Here is an 11,367-nt window from a genome sequence, read left to right on the forward strand (position 1 = left end):
CATCTTAAAATATTCAACAAACTGTCAAACGGCCCCCAGCAGGCTATTCCAGAGCCGGGGAGGCACTACAGGAAAAGCCCTGTCTCCAGCCCGTTCTTCATGCCACAGGGGGAGGATCTGAGGGGTCTGGTGATGCTGTAAGGGGTGAGAAGATAAATGTGTGGGTGAGACCACGGACAGATTTATGGACAATTAAAAGAATTTTGAAGTTTATCCTTAAATGAACACAGAGCCAGTGCGAGGATGCAAGGGTCGGGCTGATGCTGTTTTGTTTCTTGGACCTTGTTAATGGCCAACCAGCAACTTTTTGAATTGGTTGTAAACATGAATATCTCCTTCGTAGATGCAACTCTAATTCAATGTTTTGTTTTTGCCTTTCAAATCGTGTTTAATATTTGTTAACTATCACTGTCTTTATTTCTTTATAGATGGCAGTTTGTGTGTTCATATGTTCACCTTATGACCATATGAACGTGTGCAACACCCTTGTTTACAACAGATGGTCAGGCCTCCACAGAGGCCTGACCTGAAGATCATGGAGTCAGTCTAGGATCACATGAAGAGACAGAACACAGAGACACTCTAAGAAGAACTGTGGAGCGTTCTCAAAGATTCTTGGAACAACCTATCTGCCCAGTACCTTGAAAAACCACATACTTAGGAGAAGGGTGGTCACACCAAATGTTGATTTATCCTAGGTTTTTTTTTTCTGTTCACTGGACATTGTATGGAGTTAAATAGTAAACAAAAACTATTCATAGACTTATTTTTGAAAGCACCCCCCCTTTAAATGTAGTGCCTAAAACAATATTTCGCATATTAAAATACCAGGTCACCAAATATTATCATAGTTGTGGCACCAGAGGTCTAACATGACAGTTTCCTTTTCCACCACTAGGGGCGGTGTTTCTGTCAGACGGGGGTTTCCTCTCTGCAAAGATATTTAATGTGTAAGAGATCGACGACTTTGAGGCAAAGCGTCAAGAACACCCCGAGAGATAGTTTTTTTTTCCTCCATAGAGTTACACTCAGCATTTTGTATTTCAGATGTTTTATAAGAATAAAGTACCTGTATATATTAACAGCATCGAAGAAATTTAGACCTTACCGACATATTTTGTCATCGGCTGAAGACCAGGTCCGACCTGGTAGCGGTTTTCTCGGTCATAGCCTGCCGTCTTTGCGGCGTCCATGAGATAAACACTCGCCTCGGTATTTTGCTGCTGTTTGGTAGCTCGAAAGCTTGACTTGTGCCATCGGCGTTTGTTTGTTTGTTTGTTTGCTGAGCAAGTCACGCCGACTAGCGATTATTATTTAGCTGATTCTGAAGCTAGTTTTGCGACCAGCGACAGGGCGTCGTTGTCCTGGTTGTTCCGCCGAGGGGAATTTCATCGGTTTCCTGTCGCTAGTGTCAAGGATATTACATAATGTGGCGGTAAGCTGTTGATGTAGCTTAATACCGGCCTGTTTTTATAAATACGCCTTTGTCGCTTACGCCTGTTACAGCGTTTAAAGTAGTAACAGTCACATCCAACAATGGGGATCAACAGGATCTACGTTAGCATAGGTTATGCTACATTTGGTGCCCTGGTTGGACTCTCGGCTTTCTTGGTCTGGAATATTGCTTATAAACAGCCGTGGACGGCGGCCATGGGAGGCCTGTCAGGTATGTCAGCTCACCTAGAGGGTTGATTGTGTGTGTGTGTTGATTTTAATTGTGATTTGCAGCTTCGTCTTTTTCACGTGATCATGGAGCATGTAAGTCAGTCCGCCTGATCCTCAGGCAGGCCTGCGCTATCAAACAACATCCTACCGTTATCGCAGCATTTAAAGATGTTTGCTGTACTTTCTGTGTTTTTTGTTATTCAGTCTCACTCTTGTCACTGAGCTCTTTCCAACAGAACATTTGCCAGTGAATTTTTGTGCTGTGTCACGGGTTAAATACTCTTAATATGGGTCACACTTGTGCATATGACCAGATTTGTAGCTTATCCCCTTCCTCAGCATCACTTTGAGGTATTCATTGTGCCAGGATGCTTGACAACCAAACTACCAAATGTTGATAGTTCAACACAGCCACATGATTGATTTACTGGTCTGATTTATGTGTGTGTATGTTTCATTGTAATATGTACAGGCGGTTAATCTGCCAGTTGACTGACAGTAAAATAATCAGAAGCTATTTTGATAATCGATTAAAATTTTCAAAGAAAAATACAAAAATGTTCTCTCCTTCCAGCTCCTCGGTTAGCTCATTTTCTGTCTGTCTTTGTCTTATCCCATAGGCTGAATATCTTTAGATTTTGTGGAGTTGTATGGGGCAAAAACATACAACTTAGGAATTACGAACAATTTTGATCGGGATTGTTCCCTATTTTCTGACATTTTGTAGACTAATCAATTAATTGGCAGATTAATCTTTATGAAAGTTACATAGTTTAACCCCCATATAGTAAATGCTGGATTAAAAAAAAAATGATGCTCCAGTTATTTTGATGTAGTATTTATGTTGTATGTGTTTGTCTCTTTTGACAGGAGTCTTAGCACTCTGGGCTCTCGTCACACACATCATGTACCTGCAGGACTACTGGCGGACCTGGCTCAAAGGGCTCAGGTTCTTCATCATTGTTGGTGTGCTCTTCTCAATTTTGGCAGTGGCCGCCTTCATCACCTTCCTCACTCTCGCCATAACAGAGAAGCAATGTAAAGCCTCCTTCTGTTGTTCCCAGTTTATAATGAGTAATATAAAAGTGAACTTATTATATTTATTATTATCAACACATGCTTTTTCAGTCAGAGCCAAGGAGTGATTTCTCAGTGAAAATATTAATTATTCTGCTTTTTCTGTCCCATAGCTCTTACTGACCCGAGGAGTCTCTACCTCTCCTGTGTGTGGAGCTTCCTAACCCTCAAATGGTCCTTCCTCTTGGCCTTGTACTCATACAGATACCGCCAGGAGTTTGCAGATATCAGCATCCTCAGCGACTTCTAGTCAGTACTGATTTTATAGACTGTGATGGACTTTGAGGGGTTTTAGGCTGCCAGCAGGAGCTGGTCTAAGAGCTTTTGTAACAAAGAGGAGGAAAACCAGACATGGCTAGATCAAAGAGTCATCTGACTTTTATCACATGGACTTGCACTTGTTGCTCCTGCTTAACAACTTCTGTGTTTGTATTGTAACACGTTCTCCTACTTTTAGTGAGCTACATATTATTATTCCTGTTGTAGTCATAAGTTTAAACCTCTGAAGAAGGAACCAATTTTGAGTAAATCGCTCGAGGCTATTTATGAAGAGACACGCCGGTGGATTTTCAGACAAATTTTATTTTGTGAATGTTTAATCTTGGAATAAAAACTAATATATAAAAGGAAATCCCCACCATAACCATTTTTAATCCAATGACTACTTGTTAAAATGAAAATACTCTCAAAGCTAAAATCCTCAAAACCAAAACTAAAGCCACCTACCTGGAACCACACTGATAAAACTAGGTCAGCAGTGTATGTTGAGTGCTTGATTGTTTTTACCCAAATGAGCTTTTTCATAGCTGCAGTTCTGAACCACAGAATGTTCATATCTCCAGACTGTCACTTAGTGTCTGCAAAGTTAGTCTCTCAGCTCCACTCATCATCAGCAAAGAAATTTGAATTTTTTTCGTTTTTCTTTTTTTTAATTCAACCACTGATTTGAATAGTTGCTCTCTCATGTACAGCTTTTTAAAGATGCTAGTTAATATACCACCCCAAAGGAGGAAAGTTTACTTTTCTCACTTTATACTCTGCTTTTCTTTTCATAGAACTGAATGGTGGAGTTGTATATCATGCCCAAAGGAAAGGCGTTCCTGTGGAATGATTTGTGCTTTTCATCTTTGGTTCCACCAGGGGGAGACTTGCTTTTTCTGTCTTGAGTCCACAGACATTCCTCTTTAGAGAAAATAAAACAATTAGATTTGATAAATAATTGCACTTTAGTCTTTGATATTGATGCCATTGTTTTGCACACAAATTCTGATACAGTGGGGAGAAAAAAACTTTTCATGCTGTCACTCATGTCTCACCCTTTTTAATGTTGAACTACACTATTTATATGTATCATTTAGGTTACAACTAGTATGATTTGTGTAAGTCAAGTTAGACTAGGCTTCGTAAGTGGTTTAGGTCCAGCTGTAGGTTGTGTCTACCTTTTACCATAAAACATGTAAAATAGTATTTTTGTTGACGAGAGGATGAATGTGAGAATGCTACATGTATGTAGAAACTGAACCCATTAAATGTGCATTTATTGTTAATTACATCATGTTCTCTCCTCGCTCTATATTCCACAGCAGCACCCTCACAGACCAGTGATTTAAGTCACTCAGTTGTGAAAAGATTTTCAGTTTCTTAGGCTCCACCCACAAGGTGTAGAGGGTCTTTGGTGTAACTTGATAAGAAATCAAACAAGTGAGAAGTACACACATCTGAACCAAATGCCTTCAGACTTTGTGCTTCAGCCATAAGGTACAGTGTGGTGTCTCTACACTTTTTCTGTTTTCTGTTTTCTTTTTCTGTCTCTTTTTTCCTTTGACATGACTAATGACACTGGGATGGATGTGTTGGGCTTTTACTTGCAACTTACATTTTTGTTTATTTTATCAGTAAATATAGGTATACATCAGTTTGTAGGAATTTCATTTTAATTTGCAATTTATGAAGAACAGATGCTTTTAGCCAATTTCCTTGGTTTACTGTGTTATCAGAGTGTTTTGTCATACAGTGAAGTTGTCTTTTCAACTCCAGCTTTATATTTAGATCCAGCTGTTTATAGTTCTTAATAACCCCCGTACTCTATACAGAGTTTATCAGTGTGACAGCTGAGTGTTTTCTCTAAACGGTAAATGTCTGTGTTTTTAAGTGCAGATGTTCTGTCATTATTATAGATTTTGTTTTAAAATATGGTATGTGGTGAACTTAAGGATTTAGAAAATAATGCCAACATTTTTTTTTCTGCATGCTCACTGTAAGATTACTGAGGACAGAGTGAACTTGTGTGTGTGTGTGCTATTATTTACCTGGTGTAAATATTTTATCAGCGCGCCAACCTGTTGGCTGGTCTTTCATCCGTCAAGGTGAGATTAGGGTCTTTGCATTTTTGAATACGCCACTTAAATGTGGAACAACTAGGGTTTAATGTAAAATTCAGATTTTTTTTAAAAGATGAAAAATAAAATGCAAATTTAATTAGCTGGTAAAATGTAAACATGAACCTCAGTTCAAGACTTAACTTGGCTGATAACCACATTTTGTGAGTTCTGAATGAAAGTGTATTGTCATTTCTTATGATTCCTTAAACTGCACATTGAGGATATAATACTCCAGAGGTTTTTTTTTTTAATGACTTTAATATGTTTCAATGTACTTTAGCCATGCACCAGGACCGCCCACGTTATGTGATTGACAGGCCGGCATACAACCTCCCAGACTTCGACAGAGAGTTTGACAAGAAGAGTAGACAGTTCCCTGCTGGAGAGAAAGTAAAGAAATTCTTCAGGTACAGAATTACAATCTTGCCGCACAGTCAGCGTGAACTACATGTCATCCTATCACACAAACTCTGGCTCTGACAAGCTCTGTGTTGTGATCAGACGGTGGAGGGCCCTGTAGCTATGACTCCATACAAAGTTTAGACGTGTTATGGACTTTTTTTCAAAGCAACAAGAAGAAAAACCAGAGCCTTTCAAAGAGTTCCTCTTGTTTGTTTCTGTCAGATGCTCTGTGCTGAGACTGAAGGGCTTGTTATTCAGACATCTGCCTGTACTCAGCTGGCTTCCCAAGTACAAAGCCAAAGACAACCTGCTGTGTGATGTCATCAGCGGGGTCAGTGCCGGCACCATTCAGGTTCCCCAAGGTCAGTCAGTCCTCTCCGCTCTCTGATGCTCCTGTATAATACTCACTGACTGCAGCGTTGGACTCCAGTGTGTAACGTGTTTTTTGTAGTTTTCTGTATGTGATCATGATTTATTTGACAGTTACATAAAGGCGTCCGTTCTTTCCAGGCATGGCATTTGCCCTCCTGGCAAATCTCCCTCCTGTCAACGGCCTCTATTCCTCTTTCTTCCCCCTCATCCCATATTTCTTCATGGGCACCGCTCACCAGATGGTCCCAGGTAAATCAGAGTGATTTATCTACCGCGATTTCATAGGATGACAGTGATAAGTTGCCGGAGCTGCACAATGCAGATCAGCTGCACTCAGCCTGACTCTGCCCAGTTTGCAGTATGGCAAAGGAAATAGATGTGACACACTACTTTTTATGTCCAGGTACTTTTGCTGTCCTCAGCATTATGGTGGGAATCGTGTGTCTTAGGCTTGCCCCGGAGTCAGACTTCAGTCATTTCAATGCCACTCTTAATGCTACAATAGTGGACACGGACAAGATGAATGAGGTTCGACTGGGAATATCTGGAACTCTGGCCTGCCTCACTGCAATCATACAGGTACTTGTACCACTAAAAGCTCAGCCTCAGTCAAGAAGTGAAAGAAAGGAGAGGTACATTTCAATCTGAAAGTGACACATCAAATATGTCTCATGCTTATGTCCGTTCAGATTGGCCTTGGCTTCATGCAGTTTGGGTTTGTTGCCATCTATCTGTCAGAATCCTTCGTCAGAGGCTTCATGACCGCTGCAGGATTGCAGATCCTCATCTCAGTGCTCAAGTACATCTTTGGCATCAGTGTGCCACCTTACAGCGGCCCGCTGGCTGTTGTATACGTAAGTATCTGTTTCGTACAGTGACGGAAGGACATCCGAAGCTTTGGCTGTTGATTTGCTAGCAAAATGTGTCATTTTAATTCTTTGTCACAGACTCTCGTAGACATTATCGTTGGCCTTCCTGATACCAACATAGCGTCGTTAGTATTCGCTCTGGTCAGCAGCATAGTTCTGATTGTCGTGAAGGAGCTGAGCGCACGCTACCGCCACAAGCTGCCCTTCCCCATTCCTATGGAGATCATTATTGTAAGTAGTTCATAGGTTACCACTTTCATGTAGCTGTAGGACAGATTGTAGACTGTTCTTGACTCTAATATGACAGTATAAAGCTGAAAGTGGTGATTGCTCCCTATTCCTGTTCTACGCAGGTGGTGGTGGCAACAGCCATCTCAGGCCCTCTGCATCTTCCTGAGATCTATCACATGGACATCGTAGGAGAAATCCCTTTGGGGTAAAGCATATCAGCATATTCATTATCAATGGCTGCTTCATTCATTCAACGGCAACTATTTTTTTTTTTTTTTTTTTTTTTTTTTACTATTCAGGTTAGATTTGTCACTTGTCTCTATTTTCCAGATTCCCAGCACCAATCCTGCCAACAGTGAGTCAGTGGGAAGACATGTTGAGCACAGCTTTCTCCCTGGCAATAGTTGGGTATGTCATCAACTTGGCGATGGGCAGGACACTGGCAGCCAAACACGGCTATGATGTGGATCCCAACCAGGTAGAAAAACTGCACCTCCTCTACCAGATCAAAATTAGCATTTTATTCCATTTTGTAAACACTGCCTGCTTGTTGTTGTACAGGAAATGTTGGCTCTTGGCTGCAGCAATTTCCTTGGATCCTTCTTTAAGATCCATGTGATCTGCTGTGCCCTGTCTGTAACCCTGGCTGTGGACAGTGCCGGGGGAACTTCACAGGTGAGTGCTGTGTTGCCTCTGCAAATCTACTGTAAATGTAACTTAGTCTTGCATGTAATTTAATGGAGACAAGCAGCATCAATTACAAGGAAATAACTGCTCACCACTGCACCTTTGCCCTCTCATAGTTTGCCAGTCTGTGTGTGATGCTGGTCGTAATGGTTACCATGCTCGCACTGGGAGCTTACCTGAAACCACTACCAAAGGTCGGTGGAAGTAAGAGTATGATACTAGCAACTTGAGAAATCGTACAAAACATTTAAATAGAGGTAAGAGAAAGATCCTGATGTGATTAATAACCTGTTATCTTTGATTTCCCAGTCGGTGCTTGGAGCCTTGATTGCAGTTAACCTGAAGAACACGCTCCTACAGCTCTCTGATCCCTATCACTTGTGGAAGAAAAGCAAATTAGACTGTGTAAGTCAGAGGCATGCCTTGGACGCTGTATTGCAGCATAATACTTACAATGCTTAACACTTTTTCCCCATTTTTTTCTTCTTCTATTGTTCTTTCTTTTCCAGTGTGTGTGGGTGGTGTCATTCTTGGCCACATTCTTTCTTAGTTTGCCTTATGGAGTCGCTATCGGAGTGGGTTTTTCCATCCTGGTTGTGATATTCAAGACACAGTTGTAAGTAAACTTCATGCAAAAAGTGCTATTTGTGAAACAAGCATTTCAAAAGACAACGCAGCAGAGTGTAAAGTGTATATTAATGGATTACTCATTTTAATAATGTGTTCCTCGTAGTCGAAATGGTTCGGCAATGGTCCAGATTATGGATACAGATATTTACAAAAACCCTAAGGTGTACACTAAGGTATGACAACTACGTATTTGTGTATATTTGTCATTACACTTAATGTAAGTGTACCTGCACCTCATTCCTTTTTTGTACTAACTCCACAGGTCATGTCAATAACAGGTGTGAAAATAGTGAACTATTGTTCGCCACTCTATTTTGCCAATGCTGAAATATTTCGCCAGAGGGTTATCAGAAAGGTAAAGTGAATAAATGACCTCTTATGCTGTCATTCTTTTTTAGCCAGCTTTGAATGAGTGTATTAATGTGGCATGTGAGTGTTTACTTTGGCACGTGTGTGTTTAGACTGGATTGGACCCTGGCAAACTTATTCTGGCCAGGCGGAAGTTCTTAGAAAAAGAGCAGAGGGAAAAAGCAAAAAAGGAGAAGAAGGACAAGGAGACAAGAAGGAGAAAGCCCAGCTCTTTGGTGAACATGAAGGTACAGGTACGATCAAGAATATATGACAAATGTTACACACATGTCATAACCAGAAACACATACAAAACCTTTTTATACAGTATTCATATTTCTGCTGTTAAACATTAGAGTTTTGGAAAGCACAGCCTGTGACCTTTTCTGTACACCTCTCTCTATGCATTTCCTCTAAATCTAGACCATATCTCAGCTTGAACTGCAAAATGACTTTGACATGAACGATGGCAGTGCCAACAAACCTGAACCTCCCACCAGCTATGTCAACTTCCACTGTAGTGACATTGAGCTGGGTGAGCAGGCGCCTGACCAAGAGCCACCCAGTCCCTCTGCGGTCACACTGGAGTCCCAGCCTATGCCCTTCCACACCCTCATCCTTGACTTGGCAGGGGTCTGCTTCATTGATCTAATGGGCATCAAAGTATTGATAAAGGTTATAAACGTCTTTGCAGTACTAATATTTTCGCTCTTTAAACAAGTGGTTCTATGTGCAAGAGAAATGTCTACATTAAATGCCTAAACTGAAATGAAAGAGGATAAAAAATAAAATAAGAATAAAAAAGAGCTACGAATATGGATTACACAAAATTAGGCTGTTCCTTAATCATTAAAGCTCATGGTTTCTTTACAAGTTTTTGTTGAGTGGTACAAGATTCTTTGATGTGGGAGATTCAATCTTGTAGTTCTTTACTGAACCTTTTTATGAGAGAATTTTTAAGAGTGTGGGTGTAAACAGTTATGGTCTGTACAGTATGTGTCCGTGAACAATCTTCTTTCCCTCATTTCCCACAGATGAACTCAAGCTACGAGATGCTGGGCATTAAATTATACCTGGCTAACGTTCAAGGTAAAATCCTAAGTTATTTAAGTGCATTCACTCTTGTTGGCTCCACTGAACAGTTGGCATGGAACAGAGACTGAGTCATTCATGCAACACTGAGTCCTAGTAGTCTGCGGATCATTAGTCTTCATGTCTAAACACTAGACATGCTAGCTAAAGGGATGATCCACAGTAAATAGTAATAGTAATAGTTGTAGTTTATTGTGTTTGATTACTTTAAAGCCTCAAATCAGTGTCCTGCTCTTGGTATTTGTCATTGTCACAAATAAACGTCAGACAAAATGAATTTCACTGTGTGCGGTCCTTGTTTGATATGTGTCGTCTTGCTGTCTGCAGCCCAGGTGTATGAGGAACTGGAGGTTGGAGGAGCTTTTGATGACGGCAACATTTCCCGCAGTAATCTCTTCCTTTCCGTCCACGATGCCATTCTGTTTGCTCAGCACACCTCTGGAGAGAGGCGAGTCTCCCCAAAGGTAGGCCCCGGCGTATAAAATAACATTATCATACAAATCCTTTTCATAACATCACATACAAACACCTGCTGTCCAAAGGTTCTAAGGTTATGGGTACAGAGAGAGATTAAGAAGACTAGAATAGCATGATTTATTTTCTAAGTAAGAAATTCCTCTTTTTAGCACAGCCTTTGTCACCTTATCAGTTTCTACAAGGGTAAACAGAATATCACATAAGCTTGTGTGACACAGTTAGGTGCCACAACAAACTAAGTTGTAAGTTACACCAAGGTCATGCTGCATATTAAGAGTAGCTGAGTGCAGCTCCGTGTTGACCATCATTAATTTACACTGATCAGCCACAACATTAAAACCAGTCACCAGTTTTAATGCTGTGGCTGAACAGTTACATAGGTTACATACAGTGTGTGTCACCACTTTAAGCTGGAAAAGAAAGCAGCTCTTTAAAAAACTAAAAATAGATTTAGAATGCAGGTCAGCACAGACTGTAACCGGTAATATGAGATCGCTCCAGAGTTACCTGCAAACGCACTTCTACCACTGTCTTTAAAGTTAAGTCTGTGTTTTTTAATATCACATTGTGTACATGTCTGTTTTACTTTAAATATATATATATGTTCACTTTGTTGGCTGCAGGCAGAGAGAGCAAAACAGGAACTTGCCTTTAGTATAAATGAGGAGATGGATTTGGAACAGGTATGCGCTGGTTTGCTCATTCAAGCTGATGCAGTTCAAAATGCTAATTTTGCCTTCCTTCTTATATTTATTATGAAGCCATTGTTCCATATCTAACAGTAGTTTTGCTTTCATAGGAAATGTTTTGAGCACTGATTGCTGCAGGGGAGATGAGCAGAAGAAACATGACCAAAATACTAACAATAATCTTCAGTGTCACTGTAATTTATGGAAATTTATTGTTGCCAAAATATATTGTGTCTTTTTTTTTTTTCGCTGACTATCAATTATCTAAATAAAATGTTTTACTTTGTGGTTGTGCGCAGTAATCAGTACTTGACTCCGCTGACAGGGGGTGGTACATACCAGCACAAGAGTCCCCAACAACAAGTAAGCGCTGAGCAGGTAATGAGGGTAGTAGCTCTGAGTCTCAGTTCACCCACCCCTCACAATAACTGCAGAGTGAACCTGCTG

The 11,367-nt window shown here is 40.5% G+C and overlaps 2 protein-coding genes across 4 annotated transcripts; both read left to right on the forward strand.

Moving 5' to 3' along the window:
• The first annotated feature begins 956 nt into the window (after nt 1-956).
• Nucleotides 957-4,294, forward strand: slc48a1a (solute carrier family 48 member 1a). 2 transcript variants are annotated; one of them, XM_041060560.1, is made up of 4 exons: nt 957-1,666; nt 2,536-2,703; nt 2,856-2,991; nt 3,798-4,294. In XM_041060560.1, coding segments are annotated over exons 1-4 (435 nt in total). In that variant the 5' UTR covers nt 957-1,536; the 3' UTR covers nt 3,799-4,294. The 2 variants fall into 2 exon arrangements, with proteins under 2 accessions (XP_040916494.1, XP_040916486.1); XM_041060552.1 differs by having other exon boundaries at nt 962-1,666; nt 2,856-4,294.
• A 1,111-nt stretch (nt 4,295-5,405) lies between these two features.
• Nucleotides 5,406-11,166, forward strand: LOC121194730 (solute carrier family 26 member 9-like). 2 transcript variants are annotated; one of them, XM_041057742.1, is made up of 20 exons: nt 5,406-5,530; nt 5,748-5,887; nt 6,036-6,146; nt 6,301-6,476; nt 6,587-6,751; nt 6,845-6,997; nt 7,120-7,202; nt 7,328-7,475; nt 7,559-7,672; nt 7,801-7,878; nt 7,994-8,089; nt 8,194-8,300; nt 8,418-8,487; nt 8,577-8,669; nt 8,776-8,916; nt 9,086-9,337; nt 9,697-9,751; nt 10,082-10,218; nt 10,855-10,914; nt 11,031-11,166. In XM_041057742.1, exons 1-20 carry the CDS (start codon nt 5,406-5,408, stop codon nt 11,040-11,042), a joined length of 2,316 nt encoding a protein of 771 aa, XP_040913676.1. In that variant the 3' UTR covers nt 11,043-11,166. The 2 variants fall into 2 exon arrangements, with proteins under 2 accessions (XP_040913676.1, XP_040913666.1); XM_041057732.1 differs by having other exon boundaries at nt 10,855-11,131.
• Nucleotides 11,167-11,367: the final 201 nt, after the last annotated feature.

The sequence above is a fragment of the Toxotes jaculatrix genome, chromosome 2, assembly GCF_017976425.1.
Source record: "Toxotes jaculatrix isolate fToxJac2 chromosome 2, fToxJac2.pri, whole genome shotgun sequence".
Taxonomy (NCBI): domain Eukaryota; kingdom Metazoa; phylum Chordata; class Actinopteri; family Toxotidae; genus Toxotes; species Toxotes jaculatrix.